At 41.7% G+C, this 22,077-nt stretch overlaps 1 protein-coding gene across 1 annotated transcript in view; it reads right to left on the reverse strand.

Moving 5' to 3' along the window:
• The window catches only part of LOC145323674 (uncharacterized), a 43,536-nt gene that overhangs the window by 17,478 nt on the left and 3,981 nt on the right, over positions 1-22,077 (reverse strand). Inside the window, exons 5-9 of the mRNA XM_080166120.1 lie at positions 22,003-22,054; positions 19,324-19,429; positions 18,810-18,987; positions 18,390-18,476; positions 15,703-15,778 (exon numbers count right to left, since the gene is read on the reverse strand). Coding sequence (XP_080022246.1) covers positions 15,703-15,778; positions 18,390-18,476; positions 18,810-18,987; positions 19,324-19,429; positions 22,003-22,054 — 499 coding nt within the window. The remainder of the gene's footprint in view (positions 1-15,702; positions 15,779-18,389; positions 18,477-18,809; positions 18,988-19,323; positions 19,430-22,002; positions 22,055-22,077) is intronic.

Here is a 22,077-nt window from a genome sequence, read left to right on the forward strand (position 1 = left end):
CGGGTGGAGTCCCAATCTGACCACCTGACCTTGGAGTGTCCCCATTCAGAGCTGTCTTGCATCACTGGGGAAGCCACCTACGTGTGGGATCACCTGGGGAGAGATTGCCCCTTGAGGCTGATCCGCAGCCTCCAGCCCAGCCTAGTGATGGATGCGTTCCTGGTTGACCATCAGGCCCAGTTTTTCATCAACATGACCAACCCCACCTCAATAGTGAACTGCGACTTTGAGGCCCATGCCACCAACCACCCAGCATTGTTCGTGGCAGCTGACCCAGCCGCGGCAGCGCTACCCAGAGTATCGGCCAGGGATGTTGATGTCCCCCTGCAGGCCCAGATACATGCAGGTTATATTGGATTTACTCTGGAGACCCGCATGAAAAGCACAGCAGCAGAAGAAGTAGCGGCCAACTGCTGGAAGCTCCAGCAACTAGACCAGGCCCACCCGGTGCGTGTCCAGGGGAGCACGTTCTCGGTGCTGAGGGGAGATGTCCTGCTCCAGCTTACCTGCCAACGCAACAAATATGTTGTCCGTGAACACAAGGAGTGTTGGGACAAAGTGCCAGTAGAGCCCACAGGGTTTGTAGACGCCGTGACACGAGTGTATAGCGGCCACGCCACCAAGATTCCCTGCTCATCCACATACCCCCTGACTGTGCACGCGGAGGAAGGCTGGATAGAGTTAACCCCCGCTCCTAAGAAGAGGCCACCCCCGCTGGATACGCCTAAGCAGCTGTTGACAGAACCCCTGGATGACTTCAGTTCAGGGGGCTTGTATTCGCAGGCTGAGTTGAATGACTGGCAGCAACTGCTGGCGTTCCCAGCATATAAAAGCGCCATGCTGACCGGCCTGTCCTATGGCTCATGCGTTCAGCAAGGCAGCTGTTTGGCCACAGGTGACCATGGGATAGTGTCCTACAACATCGACCGACTGGCGGAGGAAGGAGAGGCCGCCCTGGATGTCTGGGCTGGGTTCAGACAAGCTATTCACGAGTGGGGAGATGGCGCAGCCATCCTGTGTCTGCTGTTGCTAATCCTCAAACTGTTGGGGGATCTGACCATCATTTCTCTGGCAGCAGCACAAGGAGGTGTCCGGGCAGCCCTGAATGCGATGTCACAAGTGTTCCTGTACCATCCAACTTTGTATAGGAAAGCCTTGGCCAGAGCCCGGCTCACCCATGCCAAGTCCCGGGACTTTTCAGTAGACTGGGATGCCATTCCCATCGGCCGGGAAGCAGCCGAGGAAATGGTGTCCATGCAATCAGCCGATAGCGGGCATGACCGCCCAGGCAGGCCAGGACCGCCCTCTGGCAGACCCCGCGGCCCCTCGGGTGGTCAGGCTGCCGCCCAGACGGTCAACTTGGCAGCCAGTGCCCCAGCCGTTGCCAACAACAACCAGCATGCCCCACTGCTGACTGTCCCAGCAACAACTGTGCCACCCGCCAACCTGACACCTGCCGGCGCTGAACAACGTGTCCAACCAAAGCCAGCCTCTGCCTTCTACCCCACGTTGGGAGCCCATCAACCCTGAGAAACACTCACCACTAGGATTCCATTAAATCATTATCGTTTGTACATATCTTAGCCCTAAGGAGCGGACCGAAGGCCTCAACCACTGTCGGAAGTCTGGTAGGGAAACCCTCTTCCAGCCTTCCGAGGGGAGAGTTGTGGTATTCGGCAACCGTGAGCCATGCCTATGGCACCCCTGACCGGGGTTCGGTGGAGGGTCAATGGCCCTCCCCCGAGTCCTGGGGAAGGGGTCTGACGACCCCCTCCCTATGCTTAAAATTAATGATTGAATCTGCCAAGTTTATTATGGTTAACTGTATTGTTAATTCTCCCCCACCCTTTCCAGGGATGGGGGATCATTATTGCCCAAACTGACTATTGTGTATGTATTATAATGCTTTTATGTTATGATTATTTATTCCTATCTGTGTAGTTATTGTTTGTTGTATATAGCTTTAGTACCCTTTAGACCTGCAATAAAGTGACAACTGAAATAGATGTTGATTATTATTTGGTGAATGCTAGAGAAGCGTAGCTTCTCTATAGTAAGGTGTCCACGTCTGTCACACTGCCGTAATCTAATTGAACTCCGGTGTCTGCCATTTATCCTCGGCGGATACCACAACTTTTGGTGACAGCTGTGTGAGATTACGGCGAACCACAAGTGTAGAGCAGACGCGCAGCTGAGGCTAAGGTACTCCCAGCAGTGAAACTGGCAAAACTGACACAAGCAACCTGAATTACCCACCCTGGACAGCAAGGTCTAACTCTGCATCCGGCAGTTGTGGAAGTGACACAGCGAAACTTGACGAAGAACCGCGAGAAGCGCCGACATCTAACGGAGAATTGAGCGCTCAAAAGGCTGAAACAGGCCTGCGGACCGGCTGAAACAAGCCAAATAAGTGTAAACGGCTGAAAATAGGCCAATTTTACTGCAAGAGATAGCAGGATCCGAACCAGTGGCGCTAGCAGGACGGGACATTCCTTGCCGCCATCAGCCGGTTTTGGATCAGCGGCGCTAGCAGGACGGGACATTCCCTGCCGCCGATAGGCTGAAACACGCCACATAGCTGCGAGCTGCGAGCCAACATACGAGTGTAGTGCACCAAAGCAGAGAAAACTACGTCAACTCCAAGTATCCTGAGAGGCTACAACACAGCCACCCATCTAGAAAAACAGATATTATATCACATTGCAGGGATTACCACCCTGGTGTGATGGCTAAACAATAGATTTATGAGCAAAGATTGGCAAACAATTTGTTGTGTTGTGATAAAACTAAAAATAGAACAGGCTTGGATTTATTGTGTATTGTGATAACAACTAAAAATAGAACAGGGTTGGTAAACAAATCTGTTATGTAATTGTGATAAGGACAAAAATAGAAGCTAGATGTAATATAACAAGGACCCTGATACACAATCTAATCCCCTCAAGCCTACAGCACAACAACAATACACCCCTTATTCCAGAGGAAAGGGAGGAGCCCACTCTCCACTGAAGGAAATACAATCAAGGTGATATAATAGATAAGCCTAGGATTAAGGAGAAAAGGCATCATTACCTCACCACACAGTTATCTCAAACCCACAGCACTCCCCCCCTTCCTCACAGGGGGAACGGACGGATTTACCCCCGTCCCCTCACGCGCTTCTCCCCTCCTACCCACACCAGACTAAGTCCGTCCGCGGTGTGGAGCTAGTGACCGGGAACACAGAGCGCCATTCACGGATAACGCAACGGAGTGCGGAAATATCATAAAATTCAACGGACAAAGCGGACCAATGAGAGAGCGAGTTGAGGGATAAGTGCGCGTTTTACCTGTGTGCGCGGATTTGACGGTGCGTAAGCGCGTTGCAAGGGCAGGAGATTTCACGCACACACACACACACCGGAGCGGAGCCACTCAATAGCATCTAGCAGAGGTATTTTTCGAAGATAAGGAATTACAAGCTCCCTCCTCCTATCTATAGTGTGATAAAGGAAAACCAAATCAGTTCCTGACAGCAGTTCAGACCCTCAACATCTATCTACCCCTACCAGCCTACTCTACAACCTCAGAATCCAACTAGGGATAAGCACAGCTAAGTTATATCTTTGTAACTAAACTACCAACCTAGTGATAAAAACAGTGTTGGCTGTTAGGCTAGAAAGCCTCAAGTGACAAACCATTTATTCTATTATTTTATAACTTTGCGTCTCGCCGTTGAACCGTTGACCCGATGGACCAGCCGCAAGCGCCAGGAGGCGACCAAGCCCCAGGATGGCTCCAGGATGACCCTCAGCCGGCTCCAGCCGAGTACCGCAAGCTGATGCTGAGTAACCTGCCGGAGTTTAGAGGACCGCCCAAGCAATCCTGGAGTGCACATATCCGCAGACTCGAGATGTCATGGGCGGCTTACCGCGTGCCACCCCATGACTCCCTCAACCGCCGCAACGCCCTTTTACTGTCACTGGTAGGGCAAGCGGTGGAAATGGCGTCCCATCTGTTTGGCGAGGCAGGCCAAGCCTTGACCTACGAACAGGTCAAGGCCGAGTGTGAAATGCTATTTCGTCCTGCTTTTGAATCCCAAACGCTTAAACAAGCGTTTAGGGATTACAAGCAACACTCGACAGAACCTATACAAGCATACATATCAACTAAGTGTGCCTTGTATAGGGACGCCTACAGCCATGAGGATCTCGAGTTGTTGGTGGACGAATTAAATCGTGGCATTGGTAACGCTAATGTGAAATGCGTCATGATGGGACATGAGATCACGAGTGTACCTGAGTACACTCGTAGAGCCATGTTCACCGTCACCATGATTACCAAGCAGCTGAAGGAGGGTGTGTGCCTAGTGGACTCTACCGACGGGCTGACTGGATCTGCCTGCATCCAGTTGCCCCAATATGATGAGTCGGAGCCTATGGAGATTGGCTCCTTGGCTCCGGGTCTCCACCAGATGGGGAGGGTCGCTCCAGATGACAAGGTTCCAGGTCGCTGCTTCCGCTGCCAGGGGAGAGGCCACCGAGCTCGAGACTGTCCGACGCCTATGGAAGTTAGCCTAGAGGAGAGACGCACCCAGCCACGCCGTGACCGTTCTGCCAAGTGCGAGCGTTGCCACTACGACGGTCACACGGCGGCCGATTGCAGAGCTGACTGGGCCCAGGTAGCCAGCCGCAGGCGCACCGCCGATAAGGGTGACCCTCCCGGGAAGCCCAGCAGAGTGGCCCATATGGAAGGGAGCGCGCCCCCAGCACCACCGCAGCAAGCAACCGCCCCCAAAGCCGCGGACCGAGCCGACGGGATGCCGCAGTTTGGGACCGTTCCAGCTAGGATCAACGTACTGGGCGGCGCGGCTGAACCCAACCGGGTTGGCCTGGGCTTCAGTCTCAACCACCTGGGGCCGGAGCTGGTGCAACCCTACAACATCGCCGAGCCAGAAGTCCTGAGGCCCCAGCCTTTTAGCCTCAACATGATGGAGCCTGCTCGGCCGAGCCTACCCAGCAAGAGTGAAGGGGCGCTACCCAGCGTCACTGAGACGATGTACGGGGAGGCCCTGGCGGCCGCTGAACGAGAGAGGCAGGAGGCGCTAGCCAGCGCATCAACATTGATGTATGGGGCGCCACCCGGCGCCGCCACCTGTGATGACTGGGGGGTGCTATCCAGCGCCTCCCACCTGGTGCCTGGGGCGACAACCGTCGCCGCCACCGAGATACCTGGATCCTGGAACGAGCCAGCCTCCAACCTGGTGCCTGGGGCGACAACCGTCGCCGCCACCGAGAGACCTGGATCCTGGAACGAGCCAGCAGTCCCAGAGGAAGGGGTGACACCCGTCACCCCCAGCCAGCCAGCGCCACCAGCCTGCAGGGAGAGCCCAACTACATGCCAGCCAGAGCCCCCTGCCAGCCGAAGGAACCCAGCTGCCCAGCAACCCCAGTCGAGCCAGGATAAGTTAAATTTGATAAATGTGTTGTATCCAAGCCATTGTAAAACCCCAGCCTTGCCTGTGCCCCCTGCACCAGAGGCTGGGGAGATTGAAATTTGGGAAAATAAGGACTTGCCTGTGCCACATGCACCTGAGTTCCTAGGGCAGGGGAGGGACATGAGTAAGGGCGAGCCTGTGCCACACGCACTTCAGCCCCATGCCACTGGGCATGCCTTGGACAAGGGAAGGGACCACTTGGGGCTAGGGGAGCCGACACCCAGGCAAGTGCCAGTCGCTTGCCAGTCTGTCATTGGGGAGGGTATCGGGGTGCCCCGGCCACACAAAGATAACGCTCAATGGAAACTTGTATCTAGCCAGGAGCAGCCCAGCCGTGTCCAGCCCCAAGAAGCAGCCGTGGTCCGAGCCGAAGATCCCCAGCCGCGTGTGCGAGGTAGATGGCTGCCTGGAAGCTTCTCTCACTGGTGGATGGTCCTGTGGGGCCTCCTGCTGGCAGCCGTGTGGCCTACAACCAGCTACGTCCTGGTGGGATGGGACTGCGCCAACCCCATCCACGTCACAGCCTACAATAAAGAAAAGATGTGCAACACGGAACCCCTACACCAGGAGGTGCCCCTGGGCCATGAAGTACACGTCCTGCAGCAAGTCAAGGTGAGGGAAACAACAGGATACAGTTGCCAGCTCACTGTGTCCCAGTGGACATTCAGGTGTGGGGTATGGGGTCACCTCAAGGTGACCTCGGTCCCCACCCTCATGAGGCCAACCAAGATAGATCCAGAAACGTGCCGAGACCTGGCCAGGAACCGAGTCTACACGCTGCCAGGCAAGACCCAGCCACTGACGTTCCAGTTGAACCATCCCCTGTTCTTCACCCTCGACATGGTGGGCGCCCTCGTCAACAGCCCCGAGGGGGTGGGTTGTGAAGGGGAGGACGTCCACTTCGAGAGCCAGCTGTACCGCAATGAATTAGTGCTCCAGGAGCGACGGCTGCTGGTTAAGGAAGAGACCTACGTAGTAGAGGATGGACGGGTGGAGTCCCAATCTGACCACCTGACCTTGGAGTGTCCCCATTCAGAGCTGTCTTGCATCACTGGGGAAGCCACCTACGTGTGGGATCACCTGGGGAGAGATTGCCCCTTGAGGCTGATCCGCAGCCTCCAGCCCAGCCTAGTGATGGATGCGTTCCTGGTTGACCATCAGGCCCAGTTTTTCATCAACATGACCAACCCCACCTCAATAGTGAACTGCGACTTTGAGGCCCATGCCACCAACCACCCAGCATTGTTCGTGGCAGCTGACCCAGCCGCGGCAGCGCTACCCAGAGTATCGGCCAGGGATGTTGATGTCCCCCTGCAGGCCCAGATACATGCAGGTTATATTGGATTTACTCTGGAGACCCGCATGAAAAGCACAGCAGCAGAAGAAGTAGCGGCCAACTGCTGGAAGCTCCAGCAACTAGACCAGGCCCACCCGGTGCGTGTCCAGGGGAGCACGTTCTCGGTGCTGAGGGGAGATGTCCTGCTCCAGCTTACCTGCCAACGCAACAAATATGTTGTCCGTGAACACAAGGAGTGTTGGGACAAAGTGCCAGTAGAGCCCACAGGGTTTGTAGACGCCGTGACACGAGTGTATAGCGGCCACGCCACCAAGATTCCCTGCTCATCCACATACCCCCTGACTGTGCACGCGGAGGAAGGCTGGATAGAGTTAACCCCCGCTCCTAAGAAGAGGCCACCCCCGCTGGATACGCCTAAGCAGCTGTTGACAGAACCCCTGGATGACTTCAGTTCAGGGGGCTTGTATTCGCAGGCTGAGTTGAATGACTGGCAGCAACTGCTGGCGTTCCCAGCATATAAAAGCGCCATGCTGACCGGCCTGTCCTATGGCTCATGCGTTCAGCAAGGCAGCTGTTTGGCCACAGGTGACCATGGGATAGTGTCCTACAACATCGACCGACTGGCGGAGGAAGGAGAGGCCGCCCTGGATGTCTGGGCTGGGTTCAGACAAGCTATTCACGAGTGGGGAGATGGCGCAGCCATCCTGTGTCTGCTGTTGCTAATCCTCAAACTGTTGGGGGATCTGACCATCATTTCTCTGGCAGCAGCACAAGGAGGTGTCCGGGCAGCCCTGAATGCGATGTCACAAGTGTTCCTGTACCATCCAACTTTGTATAGGAAAGCCTTGGCCAGAGCCCGGCTCACCCATGCCAAGTCCCGGGACTTTTCAGTAGACTGGGATGCCATTCCCATCGGCCGGGAAGCAGCCGAGGAAATGGTGTCCATGCAATCAGCCGATAGCGGGCATGACCGCCCAGGCAGGCCAGGACCGCCCTCTGGCAGACCCCGCGGCCCCTCGGGTGGTCAGGCTGCCGCCCAGACGGTCAACTTGGCAGCCAGTGCCCCAGCCGTTGCCAACAACAACCAGCATGCCCCACTGCTGACTGTCCCAGCAACAACTGTGCCACCCGCCAACCTGACACCTGCCGGCGCTGAACAACGTGTCCAACCAAAGCCAGCCTCTGCCTTCTACCCCACGTTGGGAGCCCATCAACCCTGAGAAACACTCACCACTAGGATTCCATTAAATCATTATCGTTTGTACATATCTTAGCCCTAAGGAGCGGACCGAAGGCCTCAACCACTGTCGGAAGTCTGGTAGGGAAACCCTCTTCCAGCCTTCCGAGGGGAGAGTTGTGGTATTCGGCAACCGTGAGCCATGCCTATGGCACCCCTGACCGGGGTTCGGTGGAGGGTCAATGGCCCTCCCCCGAGTCCTGGGGAAGGGGTCTGACGACCCCCTCCCTATGCTTAAAATTAATGATTGAATCTGCCAAGTTTATTATGGTTAACTGTATTGTTAATTCTCCCCCACCCTTTCCAGGGATGGGGGATCATTATTGCCCAAACTGACTATTGTGTATGTATTATAATGCTTTTATGTTATGATTATTTATTCCTATCTGTGTAGTTATTGTTTGTTCAAATTCAAATTCAAATATTTATTGGGACAAAACAACATATACATTTAATATTCAACATTCATAAATGGTAATTACATTGCATTAAGAATTTATTAATAAACTATTTTTATAAACAATGAATACTATAGGTTTAACACAATATAATACAAGTATCCAAGGACTGAAAAACGCCTGAGGGCGGTGTTGACAGCCTTTTAATTTTAGACTTCGATTTAAATGTTTTTTTTTTAAGCGGTATTTTTATATAAGTAATATATGTACACTATATACAGCAATATGCAAGGAAGGATGTTTCGGAAAAGTAGGGGGGGGGGGGGGGGGGGATAGGAAAGTGGAGAAAAAATAGGGTCTCTGTGCGATTATAAAAAATGTATATATTTTAGGCAATCAAAAGGTAAACTACAGGTTGACTTGTACAATCATAGATTAATGTTAAGGTCACAGGAGGGACACAATAGCCTGTCACAGGCAACTACAATACTGTCTAAAAGCTTTCTTTTCAATTTTTTATAAAATTTAAATCTAGAAGTTGCCTGTTCCACTATAAAGCTATTGTTAATGAAAAACGCATTCCAGGTGGCTGGAAGAGTACAAAGTGGAAGATTGTTAACCAAGTTTAATCTGGCAAATGGGATGCTATAATCTTCTTGGTTTCTAAGTCTAATATTACCCTGGGACATATGTCCTCGTGTTTTCCACATGTTAAAAAATGAGCAAGGGGCTATGTTAAGTTTAAATTCATACATGAATTTAATTCTAAAGTATTGCACTAACAATTCAAATGGTAGAATATTCATTGTTTTAAATAGTGGACCAGTATGGGCTATATAATGAGAGTCTGTAATTGCTCTGATTGCCATCTTTTGCTTGATTTCAATAGATTTTAAGTTACTTTCATACGAGCTTGAATAAATCAAAATTCCATAGATTAAATGACAATGAAATATAGAATAGTATAAGGTTTTAAGTGCGCTCCTAGTTAGAATTTTTTTACATTGTCTCAATATAAAGAGAGCTCTTGAGAGCTTTTCATTTAATTTCTGTATATGATACTTAAAATTAAGGTTAGGGTCAAAGTAAACACCTAGAAATTTTATGGCTGGAATTTCAGATGCATTGTTGACATAAGCAATGGGTTTGATAAGGTCAGGATTAGGATTCCTTGCACTAGAATTATTCTCATTGATATATAAATGAATATCATCCCATTGTATTGATCCTAAGTTAGAATAGAACACTGTAAATTTAGTTTTATCAGGATGTAGAGAGAGCTGATTTGATCTAAACCATGTAGAAATTTTTTGCAATTCATCATTTACAAAATTAGCAAGTTGATTCAAATTAGACCCTGAAGCTAGTAATGTGGTGTCATCACAAAACAGCAGACTTTTAAGTAAAGTACAGTTTGGAAGATCATTAAAAAATATCAAAAATAAAATCGGGCCAAGTACTGATCCCTGGGGGACGCCCCAGGTTATATCCAATTTAGAGGATTCAGCATTTCCTACCTTAACAAACTGTTTGCGCTCTGATAGATAAGATTCGAACCATTGCAACAAATTTCCATGAATACCTATCTTTTTCAGTTTCATTAGGAGAATATGTTTAGGAACACAATCAAATGCCTTTTTAATGTCCAAAAATATACCAATAGTGTATTCATTTCTGTTTATTGCCTTGGCCACATGATCAAGTAAATGAATCATAGGGTGAAAAGTTGAGTTAAGGTTTTGAAAGCCAAATTGAAGACTATCAATGATATTGTTTGAAGCTAAATATTGTTTCAGAGCTGTGGCTATAATCTTTTCAAGAATTTTGGAGAAGATACATAGCAATGAAATGGGTCTGTAGTCATTCACACAATGCATGTCACCCCCTGTCTTGAAGACTGGCGTTATTTTGGCTATTTTCAGTTGTATTGGCACTTTCCCTGTTTTTATGGAAAGATTAAATATATGACAGAGAGGATTTTTTACAGAATCAATAATCTTTTTAAGTAAAAAGGGGGACAGACCATTAAAATCAGAGCTTCTTTTATTTTGCCATTCTAAGACCACCTCAACTATTTGAGCAGGGGTAATTTCAGGTATTGAAAAGATGTGTTCTGATTCTTCAAGGTAAGAATCAGGTGGTCTATCAGATGGTTCGATCCTTTCATTTATTTTGCTTGCTATTGAGGTAAAATGTTGATTAAAGGTATTACAGATATCTATTCCACCTGTGACCTCATTATCATTAATAAGTAATTTATCTGTGACAGACTTATCCTTAGTATTAGAAAGCCCAGCAGCCTCTTTAGTAATTTCCCAACATTTTTTAGTATCACCATGATTTGATGTTAAAAGTTCAGAATAATATTCTTTTTTTCTATTTCTAATAAGTCTATTGTAATGATTTTTAAAAGCATTAAAACGCTGCCTGTTATATGCTGTTGGATTCCTAGACAACACTTCATAGAGTTCCATTTTTTTATTTCTTGCCCCTAAAATTTCAGGAGTCATCCATTTTTGGATACTATGCTTACTCCTGTCAAATCTAACCTCTACTTCACTAAAGTAACGGTTAAAATAGCTATAAAATATTGAATTAAAATAATCAAAGCTTTCCTGTACATTTTCCATTTCATACATTCTACTAAAATCAACATTTTCTAAATCATTTCTAAAAGAGTTTATATTATTTTCTGAGAAATTTCTAATTTTAATATACTTAGAACTTACTGGTGGTTTTTTGTCATTTATTATGTAAAAAGTGGAGAAATGATCACTGAAGTAAGTAGTTATAATCCCACTTGTGAAAGATTCTTTAATTTCATTTACCCAAATATGATCTATTAATGAAGAAGTAGAATAATTTATATTTTGGGCCACCCTAGTTGGGTGTTTAATAATTTCGAGGAAACCTGATGCAAACATATTCTCTATGAAATTTGCAACATGTGGGTCCTGATAACAAGACAAAATATCATAATTAAAATCACCAGCTAAGATACATTTTTTGTTATGGCTATTTATATTATCCAGTAATCCCAACAGTGTATTAGAAAAATATTGGTGCTGCTGGTTTACAGAAAAGTTTTGGTTGTTTCTACAGGGAGGTCTATATATATTTGATATAAGAAATTTCTTATCTTTTGTGAATTCAACTTCCAAAGTAAGGCTTTCAAATATCATTTCTTCAAAGATTGAAAGATTGTTAATAATTGAGAATTTATAGTTGGCCTTAACAAATATACCTATTCCCCCTCTTAAATGTTTAGTTCTTTGCTTAAATATGATTGGATGATATCCAGGTATGATAAATAAGGACTTTTCAACAATTTGACCTATTTCTTGGACACAAATAATATCAAAGAAAAAGTTTTTTTCACTAAAAAATAATATTAAATCTAAGAGGCCCTGAAAATTTGCCTTAATCGAATTTATATTAATATTAAGTAAAGAAAGATCTTTTGAGTTTTGAAAAGATTGGATAAAACTTTCAGGACTATAATATTTGCTGTCTATTATAATGCTTTCATAAGGTGAAAAATTTTCATCTTGTTCATTATTATTTAAAACATGGACAAAGTCAAATTTTTTGTCAACCTGTAGATTATAAATGTTAAGTAAATTCATTAATTTCCATGTAGAAATACATTTTTATAAAGCACAGAGAAAAAGGATTGGGAAGGGGGAATGGGTTAATGTAAAAATGTGTAAGAAAGGTTAGCAAACAAAACGAATAAAATAATAGATGCATAACAGCACCAAAGTTATGTGCGATTAAAATACTATCCGTATAAAAGAGGCGGGTTGCGGACAAATTTAAGAAGTCAATTTCAGCAGAGAAAAATAAAGTAGAAAATATTTTAAGTAATTTTAAGTTGATGAAGTCATAAAATAAAGTAAAACATTTTACGATGCTATCATTTTGTAAGAATACAGGAAATACTTTGCAATATAATTTTTCAAAGACTTTAAAAGAACAAGAGATATATACAAGTTATTAAAAAACAAACTTATTTTTTATGCATTGTTATAGAATTTTGTATCTTATTCAGAGCACTTCATTCATATAATTTTGGATTCGAAGAATGTGGGAGAATAGTTACTTTTACAAATAAAAAAGGGGGAGGGAAAGATATTATGTGTGAGAAGAGGGGATTATAATTTTTAATTCCTAGCTTCTCATAGAAAGTGTAAAGTAGAATAACAATGGGCGGAGCTAGTTTAAGAAGGTATTATGAAAATAAGTAAAGATTAAGTCTAGGTTCCGAAATTTTGGGGATTAAAGGCTTAACGGCTTATGTGTGGACTTTAAACAATGGAATTTCATAATCATATATTAAAGTAGCTAATGCTATTTTAAGTTACTTTGAATTATATGTATAATTATGTTTTCATTGTGTGAAAAAATAGAACAGTCATAGATTTTAGAATAGATGACAAAGTATTATGTTATTCTATATTAAATTTTTCCAAGCAGTATTAGATGAAGCAAACTAATTATTAATAAATCATACTTGTAGCAAAAAAAAGTAAACCTGAACTGTTTTAAATAAATTCAACCTGTATCTACTTATATTTTCCAAGAGAAGGTATGTTTTCTTCAGAATATAAAGAAATATATTGTTAGCTTAGTTTCATTCTAGTGATAACTAACAAATGATAAAGAGAGAAGTATGAAAATATTTTTAGAACTTTTGCTGAGAAATGATAATTAAAGCTGAAAATTGACTAAATAAAATTTTTAGGCTTATAATATTTAATTAAAATTTTTCTCTTGGAAAAGAGTCCTTTTGAGGTCATTGTCCGTTGGTAATTGATGTAGTTGGATATTGTTCAGGAGATCTGTTGTCAGGTTGATGACGTCATTATGGCTCTCGCTTAAGGACTCTTGTGCTGTGTTCAACTTCTGCTTCTTCTTATTTTTCTTAGCTGATTTTCTGGTGCCAGCCTTGAAGACACACTTCTGAGGCTGGGTTGAGGCACGAGTTTTTGGTCTGGCACCCATCTGTGAAAAGGATGGTGTAGGTGTGGGTGTAGGTGTTGATATGCCGACGGAAGTTGTAGGTGTTGGTGGGACAGGATCCTGCTGTCTGGAGAGGGCACTTCTAATCACTTCTTGCAGAGGTGTGCTGGTGTTCTTAATGAAGTGTTTTGTGTTGGGATGAGACTTCAGTATGAACACAAACTTAGAGTCCAGTGTCCAGGCTGATTTTACCTCTGGATCTGACTTCAACTTGAGGAGATATTCATGATTCATCTTGGTCAGGTCAGGGGTAACATAATAATTTTCAATTTTTAAGACTTCTTTTTCTTGGTCTGTGGGAGAGGGGATGTGGTCTCTTTTGTGCTCCAGAAACAGGTTTCTCCAGTAGCGGGAACGGAATCGGACAATAATAGTTCTGGGCAGTAAAACATTACTCTCCTTGCACCTTTTGGCCTTTCCAAGGAAATGAGCATTTTCAAGTAGCTGGTGGAGGGGGGGTACTGTGACAGGTCCCCATTCAGGATCTTGAACATCAGGAATGGCCCTTTTCAGCACAGGTAGAATAATGCGCTTGTATGCTTCCAGCATACAAGCCCCAACTGTTTTGTACCTTTTAACATTTTCCCTGGGCACCGTAAGGTTATTGATCCTTACTGACCAGTTACGAACATACTGCTCTCGCTGGTTTAAAGCCTCCTTAAGGGTCACAATCTCCTTTTTTAGTAAAGTAATTTCACTTAAATCCATTTTGAGCTAAAAGATGTCACAAGGAGAATGTTTATAATCACAGAAATACTCAGAAGAATAGAGAATGATAATGCACTGATTCACTCCACTTTAAAAAAGATATAGATTACACAAATAGTAGCTACTAGTTTAGGAGATATTGATAATGGCCACGCCCCTTTTTTATAGGATAGTATTATTATTATCTAATTGCACATTAGGGAGGAGATGTTATCCCTATGAACGACTATGAACGACTATTGTTGTATATAGCTTTAGTACCCTTTAGACCTGCAATAAAGTGACAACTGAAATAGATGTTGATTATTATTTGGTGAATGCTAGAGAAGCGTAGCTTCTCTATAGTAAGGTGTCCACGTCTGTCACACTGCCGTAATCTAATTGAACTCCGGTGTCTGCCATTTATCCTCGGCGGATACCACACAATTATGGAAGTTTTCAAAATAGATAGTTTTGATTTACGTAATAACGACAATCTTTCCTTATAAAGCTCCTCATTTATCAACAAATATTAAAACAAAAAAAACTTCCTTTAGTAAACCTTACCCACCAAAAGTATTTTAATTACCTTTTAAATGTTTATCTAAAAAGTTAAAAATAGCCCATTTAGTTATAAAACAATGATTATGAAAAGATTTACAAAATTGTAAAATAGACAAATATTCTAAAATTCAGAATTTTAAAAACAAACAAGGATACAAGGCACTCGGGGCTAACAAAACTGGTTTTAATCTTATAATTTTTCGTTTTAATATCCGCGGAAAGCTGTCTATAATACGATGCTAAAAATAACTATTATTTAACACCCGCTTATTCTAAACTTAAAGTTATAAATTTTGTACAGGAGAACCTTATCAGTCCTGCGGTTAATGAGATCCTTCGGTACAGACAAACAGACAAACATCATGTTCTATAAGGATTCTCCCTTTCTGTGAGAATACTAAGTGATGCTAGACCAATTAATTAATTTTGCTAACTAGCATCCGGGAGAGAGACAAAGATAATTGGATTCTAAAATACTCTAATAGGAAAGGACATACATACGGGTGGATGTAAAGAAATATCCTAGTTATAGAGTAGCTACACTATTAACAAGACTGAATATGTCTATAAGTAGCGCAACTATCAAACATCCATACAAACACAAAAGATTACATGTTTAATGTTTATATCATATATTTGCAGGAAGGGAGGGGAAAATAGACTGTTAATTGCACTGATACCCAAAGTTTTATATCCGCGTTATTTTGGCTCAAAAACTTTGGTTACTTTAATTGAATTTGGATTGGTTGATTCCAAAACCAATAATGGTTTGCAAACTTTTCATACAATCATATTAATTTACAGAAGGGGTAGTTTTGTTCATCATAATTGTCCTAAAGTTAAGAAAATTTATCTATATTCACACAAAGACCATATTTCAGTTGCATAAATGTTTAATGTGACAGATGAAAACATTAATGATTTTCATATTCCTAATTAATTACGGCGTTTATGCTCTTACATATTTAGAAGTGATTATAAGAGTTTACAATGGCGAAGCTTCTCTATAACTAGTATGTACCTTATTTTCTCTGATACAAGATTCATCCTCTTCCCTTCCCCAGAACACCTTCACCATTTCCTCGTCTCCAGGATACCTGAAAAATTTATTCTATCATAATTCTTTTATTACCTATTACAACAGATCTATGGTATAGCTGTATATATAGACAACTATTTCACTTTCTTTTTCAAAGACCTCTTTCGTCTGCTTCTAAATTATTTTCTGCTACTTAGCTGTGTTTATATAAGCGACACCATTGGTTGATTTTTAATGACCCAATAGAAAGGTTGCACAAGGCGGTTGCGATGGGGAGATACTGTTATTTAACCCTTTTTTCCTCTGGTGTTATACTCTAATCCTATTGCCTAATTGGGGCGGGATGCTCCTTCGATTTAAAGAGATCATCTAGAGAACCCAAGGGCATCATCGGCTTGTAATGGGATGCAATACTCTAACGCTCAATGGTGGATATTATGTTAAGTAACATCCAACAGACGACAAACCCTTTGATTGAACTAACTGTGGCTCAGAAGTCAAAACTGTAAATGGTAATAAGTTGCACCTGTTTTGGGCCAATTTATCCCCCCATTGCTCAAACTATTTATGTCACGCACCTGACATAGCAGCAGTAGGAACCATTACCTACCCGACGACGAGGGGTATAGTCACGGTCCCGGGTTACAGGAAAGATAGCAAAAAATACAAAAAATTTGAATGATATTTGTTTAAAAATGCTTTTTGATATTCAAAAAAGCTAAAGTTGAATGTCACTGAAAATAAAAATAATAAAAATGCGGTTTCTAGTTTGTGGTTGAATACATAGTCGCAATTAGGGGGAGGAAGATTTATACAACCCCCCCCCCCACCCAATCTTCCAAAAAAAAATTAATTTTTGATAAATATTCTTAAATATAAATTAACTAAAGTAGAAATATATTTCCTACTGCTCCTATATCTGGTACCAAAAGATAAGTTCTTATAAACGGGGGGTTGATATCTTTCCCCACCCCCCACTCGCCAAAAATCATGGTTTCGCCCCTGGTTAAATGTGTTCCCACATAACACATACATACTTTCATATTTACAAGGTGGCTGCCAAAAAAATATTTTCCCTTAAAATAACAAAAAAGGATTTAAAATTTAGCCATTCTAGCTTCAGTTTTATCGACGAAAAATACGAAAAATATTTACAACTATTTATATATGCATTATAATATATTCTGACTTTGTAAGGATTACTATTTATGCATTAAATATTTCAAGGTCGTTAATTATGTGCTACTTAACAAGAAGAGAGAGAGGATATTGTAAATTATTCTAGTACTTTAATTTTATAAACAAGTTTTTTCATTCATAGCTAAAAATCTGTAGGGACTTTTATTGAATTGGTCGATAAAATAAGCAGTGTTTAGACCTTTCTACCAAAAATAAACTACAAAAGGCATTATTTTGTTCATGATAATTGAAGGTGTACATTAATTCATCATCCATTGTTTATCACTTATGGTCACAACTATCCTTGTTTATCAAAAATTAATAAAGTATAATTGGACATAATCATTGTTGCTTGTTTTTTGAACACCCTGTAAGCATTCTCTTATGAATACATGTTGCTGAAAAATATGCATAACGCACATTAGTAGAATTTCTAGAATAAAAATATTACATAATCACTGAATAGTGGAGCGCAGCTACTCTATCGTTAAGTGTATTGTTATTTCTTGTATCTTAGCTACTTTTGTAATTAGGATATGTACAATATGTACGTCAGTACGTCCGTGCAAAAATATATATAAAAACAACCCCAATGTTGATAAACAAAATGTCTTTTCTACAAAGATTACAATTATTAATTCACAAAGTTTGAACACTGGTATTGAACCAACCAATCAAAGTTCACTAAAGTCCCCAAAGTAATTAAGCCAACAAATAAGAAAACGTTATTATAAAGTGTAATAATAGAGTGTCACTCTGTGGTTATTATATTTTATAAAATTGTCTTTAAACCCAGGCACCCTTTGTATAGTAGAAAATTGCATCTATTGGCATGAAAATAAAATATTAAAATAAGCCCAAGGATTTTGCCAAAAATTGACAAGCCCTCAATTTTTTTGCAGATAACTTTAACAAGGTTAACAACGCAGGTTAAAGCGACCAAAAGTTTTGTATTGGTCTATAAAATTGATCTATACTAGTAGTACTCAGGAATCTAAAGGGATATGAGAATGGCCTATAAATTGATTTACATCAACAATGATGATAAGAAAAATGCCATATTAAGAAGATTACAATTGTTGGTTAAAACGTTTGGACACCCACGTTAATGAATCAAAATTCATTAAAAGTTCCCAAAATTTTTTTGTTAGGAATTTTTTATTTTTGGGGGGATATTTCCCCCCCCCCCCCCAATTGTTTAGGGGGGGTAAATACCCCCTCCTTAATGTTTTGGGGCTGCCTACGGCACCCCTTGGGTAGGGGTAAATTTTAAATGGGGTGGGTAAAATGAAAAAATTTTGGAGTGCCTACGGCACCCCCAAATTCGTTTGGCGGGAGTAATCCCCAATTTACCCCCTCCCTTGGACGTCTTTGTTTAATGTCTTTAGTTATGACATGGTGTCCTGCCAAGATTCGAACCTTTCACCTTCTGACGACAAGCAGATGCGCTAGGTGTTGAGCCACGGTCGCGGGTAACATGGAAACCTTACCCTTGCTGGCAAAGGTCACTGGTAAGCCACCAGGGTACAAGATCAGGGCTGTCAGCCAGGCATCTCACATTCACTGTGGGGAGAACACTAAAATATAACAATATTTGTCAGACACCTCATATTAATCTATCTATCTGTCTGTTGTCAGTCTGTGTGTCTATCTTTATTTCTGTTCATCTTTATTAGTCTCTATGTCTGTCTGTCTCATTGTCTTTTTTCCGTCTGTATGTCTGAGTGTTTGAAAATCCATCCATCTGTCTGTATGTCCGTTTGTCTTTCTGTCTGTCTCTCTGTTTGTCTGTTTGTCTTTCTGTTTGTCTGTTTGTCTTTCTATATATATGTCTTTCTGTCTTTCTTTCTGCCTATATGTCTGTCTGCATGTCTGTCTATCTATCAATCAATCTATCTATCTTAATTTACCTATCAACATAATCACAATTGTATCCCACGCCACGTGCTCCAGAACCGGTTCCAACCAGTGTGACTGAGCGGGCCGCGGCCAAACCAAACCTTGCTGAAAGGTCCTCTAGTGCGGCAGTCATCACGTGTTTGCCGTGGAAGAACATGTTTCCGGTCCCTGCGGACGAACTTCTTGTACCTTAGACAAATTTTAATGATTGAAAAGTAAAGCTTTTTCTCTATTTAATGTCAGTCTGTCCATCTATATGTAATATGAAAATCATAATGGCCATATCGAATTTAAATCATGTAGGATGATCTCTTTAATAACTAGGCATAATCTGGAAAGCTAAAAAATGATCATTGCCACTTGCCAGAAATGTGACATGTTGATTTTTTTTCTTCATATTTTCATACTTTTTAAAACTTTGAATATTTGGACGATTGGGAATTATGTTAAAATTGTAGCAACTCTACATTGTTTTAGCCCTGCCACAGTTATAAAGTAGCTGCGCTACTAAATTTATTACAATACCTGCATAATTATCGCTAGTGCAATAATGAATCTCAATTTTGTGATGATTTGCAAACGGATTCATTTTGGCGTTGCTTGACCAGATACCATGATCTCTTGACAGTTCCTGGACATAGTTTAGATTAAAGGAAGGCTGCAATAAAAACATTGATCCAACAACTGAAAGCCTGCCATAAATAGACCCAATACTCCACATTTGAAGCCTTCAGATTTTTTATTATTGAAGCTAAATACTTCGAATTTGAGGTTTTGGGCCTACTTGTGGCAGTCTTTTAGCAGTACTTCGGTGTATTTAATCAAGGCTTCCTTTAACTAATCAGACAAACCCCAAACTGTCTTAGTTTTGAGCAAGACGATTCCTGTGACGTCATATAAAAAGGGAAGGGGGGAAGAAAATTTCTTCCCTTTTCTCCCATCTCTTTTGAAGAGATTTTCTTCCCCCCTTCCCTTTTTCTTTCCCGAAACGTATATGACGTAACTGGAATCGTCTTGCTCAAAACTGGTACAGTTTGGGGTTTTTCACTAATCATCTCTTGGCATTTATTAGACCAAAGTTTTTAAACACGTAATCTCATTTGTTGGTGACTTTTTATAAATCTTGATTGGTGGTTATTAACTAGTAGCATCCAATCTTTTCAACCAATGATTTTAATCTACAGGAGTAGTAACTTATTACATCAAAGGGGATCTACATTAATTATTATCTTCCATTGTCTTAACCCTTAAGATCCCTGGTGATGTAAGAATTGTGTGTAAAAGAGCATGAGAAATATTTTATCCATAAATCTTTTGTATGACACATTGCAATAAAACATAATCTATTGTCTATTACAGCTTTGGGGTACAGGGATAGGACAATGGATGATAAATTATTATTTCTACTTTATAAACAAAGGACAATTACGTTAATTAGCCTCGCAATTGTGGCATTTTCCCTTAAAGTGCCTTATTAAGCATACAACCCCTCCCTTAATACATTGAAAATTAGGTGGGTAGAAGTAGTTTTTTCCTTTTTTTCATTATTGCTTTAGGTCAGATTAGTTTAGGTTATATTAGATACTGAGAGGACCGTAGGGTTAGGACACTGCAGGTGTAAGCTCCGCAGGCGGCGATGGGTTAAAACCTCCCCTCTAGGGTTAGAAAAAGTAAAAAAAAAACACCTTTTTTTGGTCCTACGACAAACGCAGGAGTCCCAAACGTCGGAGTGGACTCTCAACCTAACCTAACCTATTTTAGACCATATTATAGGTTTTTTAAATGCCTAACCCCTGCGGGGTGCTTATTTGTTCATTCATATCTTAACCTAACCTAATCTGTATAGAAATACTTGATAAAATTAATATTTTAACACTCATGCGTTTGTCCACTCCGACGTTCGGGACTCCTGCGTTTGACCTGGAACCCTTTCTCTTAATTCCAAATTATTTCAAAAATAAAGCGGAGGGAGGGAAGGGGATTAGGGTGTAGTTCCAAACTAGGATTAATTGTGGGATTTGGTGGAGAGTAATTAAATTCCATGTTTCTATCCATGCACCCCAGATTATAGCAAAATACAATGTAGGTAAAAAAAAAAGGTTGAGTATGTTCAAAAAGTAGAGAGATTCTATCGTTTAAAACAAGCAAATATTTCCGTTTTTGATAACTTAATGTATTCAAAAATATACAGAATAGAAATATCATTAATACTTTTAAACAATCTTAATCAGTTAGGGAGTTGAATTCATTTTTATAGAAGCAGAAATATAATCTATGATTATGGTTTGGACCCTCTAAAACTGTAATCTACCTTTCCACTTTCCCCTCTCTTGGTGAAGATATCTTCAACGCCGATACGATTTTTGAAATGTAAGATTCTACTTTACCCTCTCTTGGTGAAGATATCTTCAACGCCGATACGATTTTTGAAATGTAAGATTCCACTTTCCCCTCTCTTGGTGAAGATATCTTCAACGCCGATATGATTTTTGAAATTTAAGATTCCACTTTTGCCTCTCTTGGTGAAGATATCTTTAACAAGAGAGACAAAAGTGGAATCTTATATTTCAAAAATCGTATCGGCGTTGAAGATATCTTCACCAAGAGAGGGGAAAGTGGAAGGGTAGATTACAGTTTTAGAGGGTCCAAACCATAATCATAGTTTATATTTCTGCTTCTATAAAAATAGATTCAACTCCCTAACTGTTAATGGAAAAGAAAATGGATGATAAAATTGATTTACGTTCTGAATGATGATAAACAAATTTAACCTTCAGGTCGATTAAAATTATTAACAGAAAATTTTGGACACGAATAGATTTGAACCAACCAATCACAATTTAATTAAAGTATCCAATGTTTTTTAGCAAACTAATATTAAAACGTGGTTATAAAACTATTGTAATATTCAAAGCATTTAATGAAATTGGTCGTCTATTCTAAATTGCAAATCTACTTTTATACATATAATTGAAAAAGTACGTTCGTTTGACCTTCCGTCAAAGGGAAGATAATTTGTTTGACCGCAATACATTATTTTCTTAATCTTTATAATGAATGATAATATACACCAATACTTACTTTGTACTACCGTTTTTTTTTCATTAAAATAAGGTGAAGTTAAGAAATTCGTAGGCTTTTTTCTTCTGCTATAGATGCCTAAAACTACTTGCAAAGAAACCAGCGGGGATTCTAAATTGTTACCTTTTCAAGTGAAGTAGAGCCACAAGCTGATGGGGTTAGGTCACAACGCTCCCTAAACATTACCAAAATTAGTTT

This window comes from Acartia tonsa, chromosome 7 (assembly GCF_053477335.1).
Source record: "Acartia tonsa isolate MP-2025a chromosome 7, ASM5347733v1, whole genome shotgun sequence".
In the NCBI taxonomy this organism is placed as follows: Eukaryota; Metazoa; Arthropoda; class Copepoda; order Calanoida; family Acartiidae; genus Acartia; species Acartia tonsa.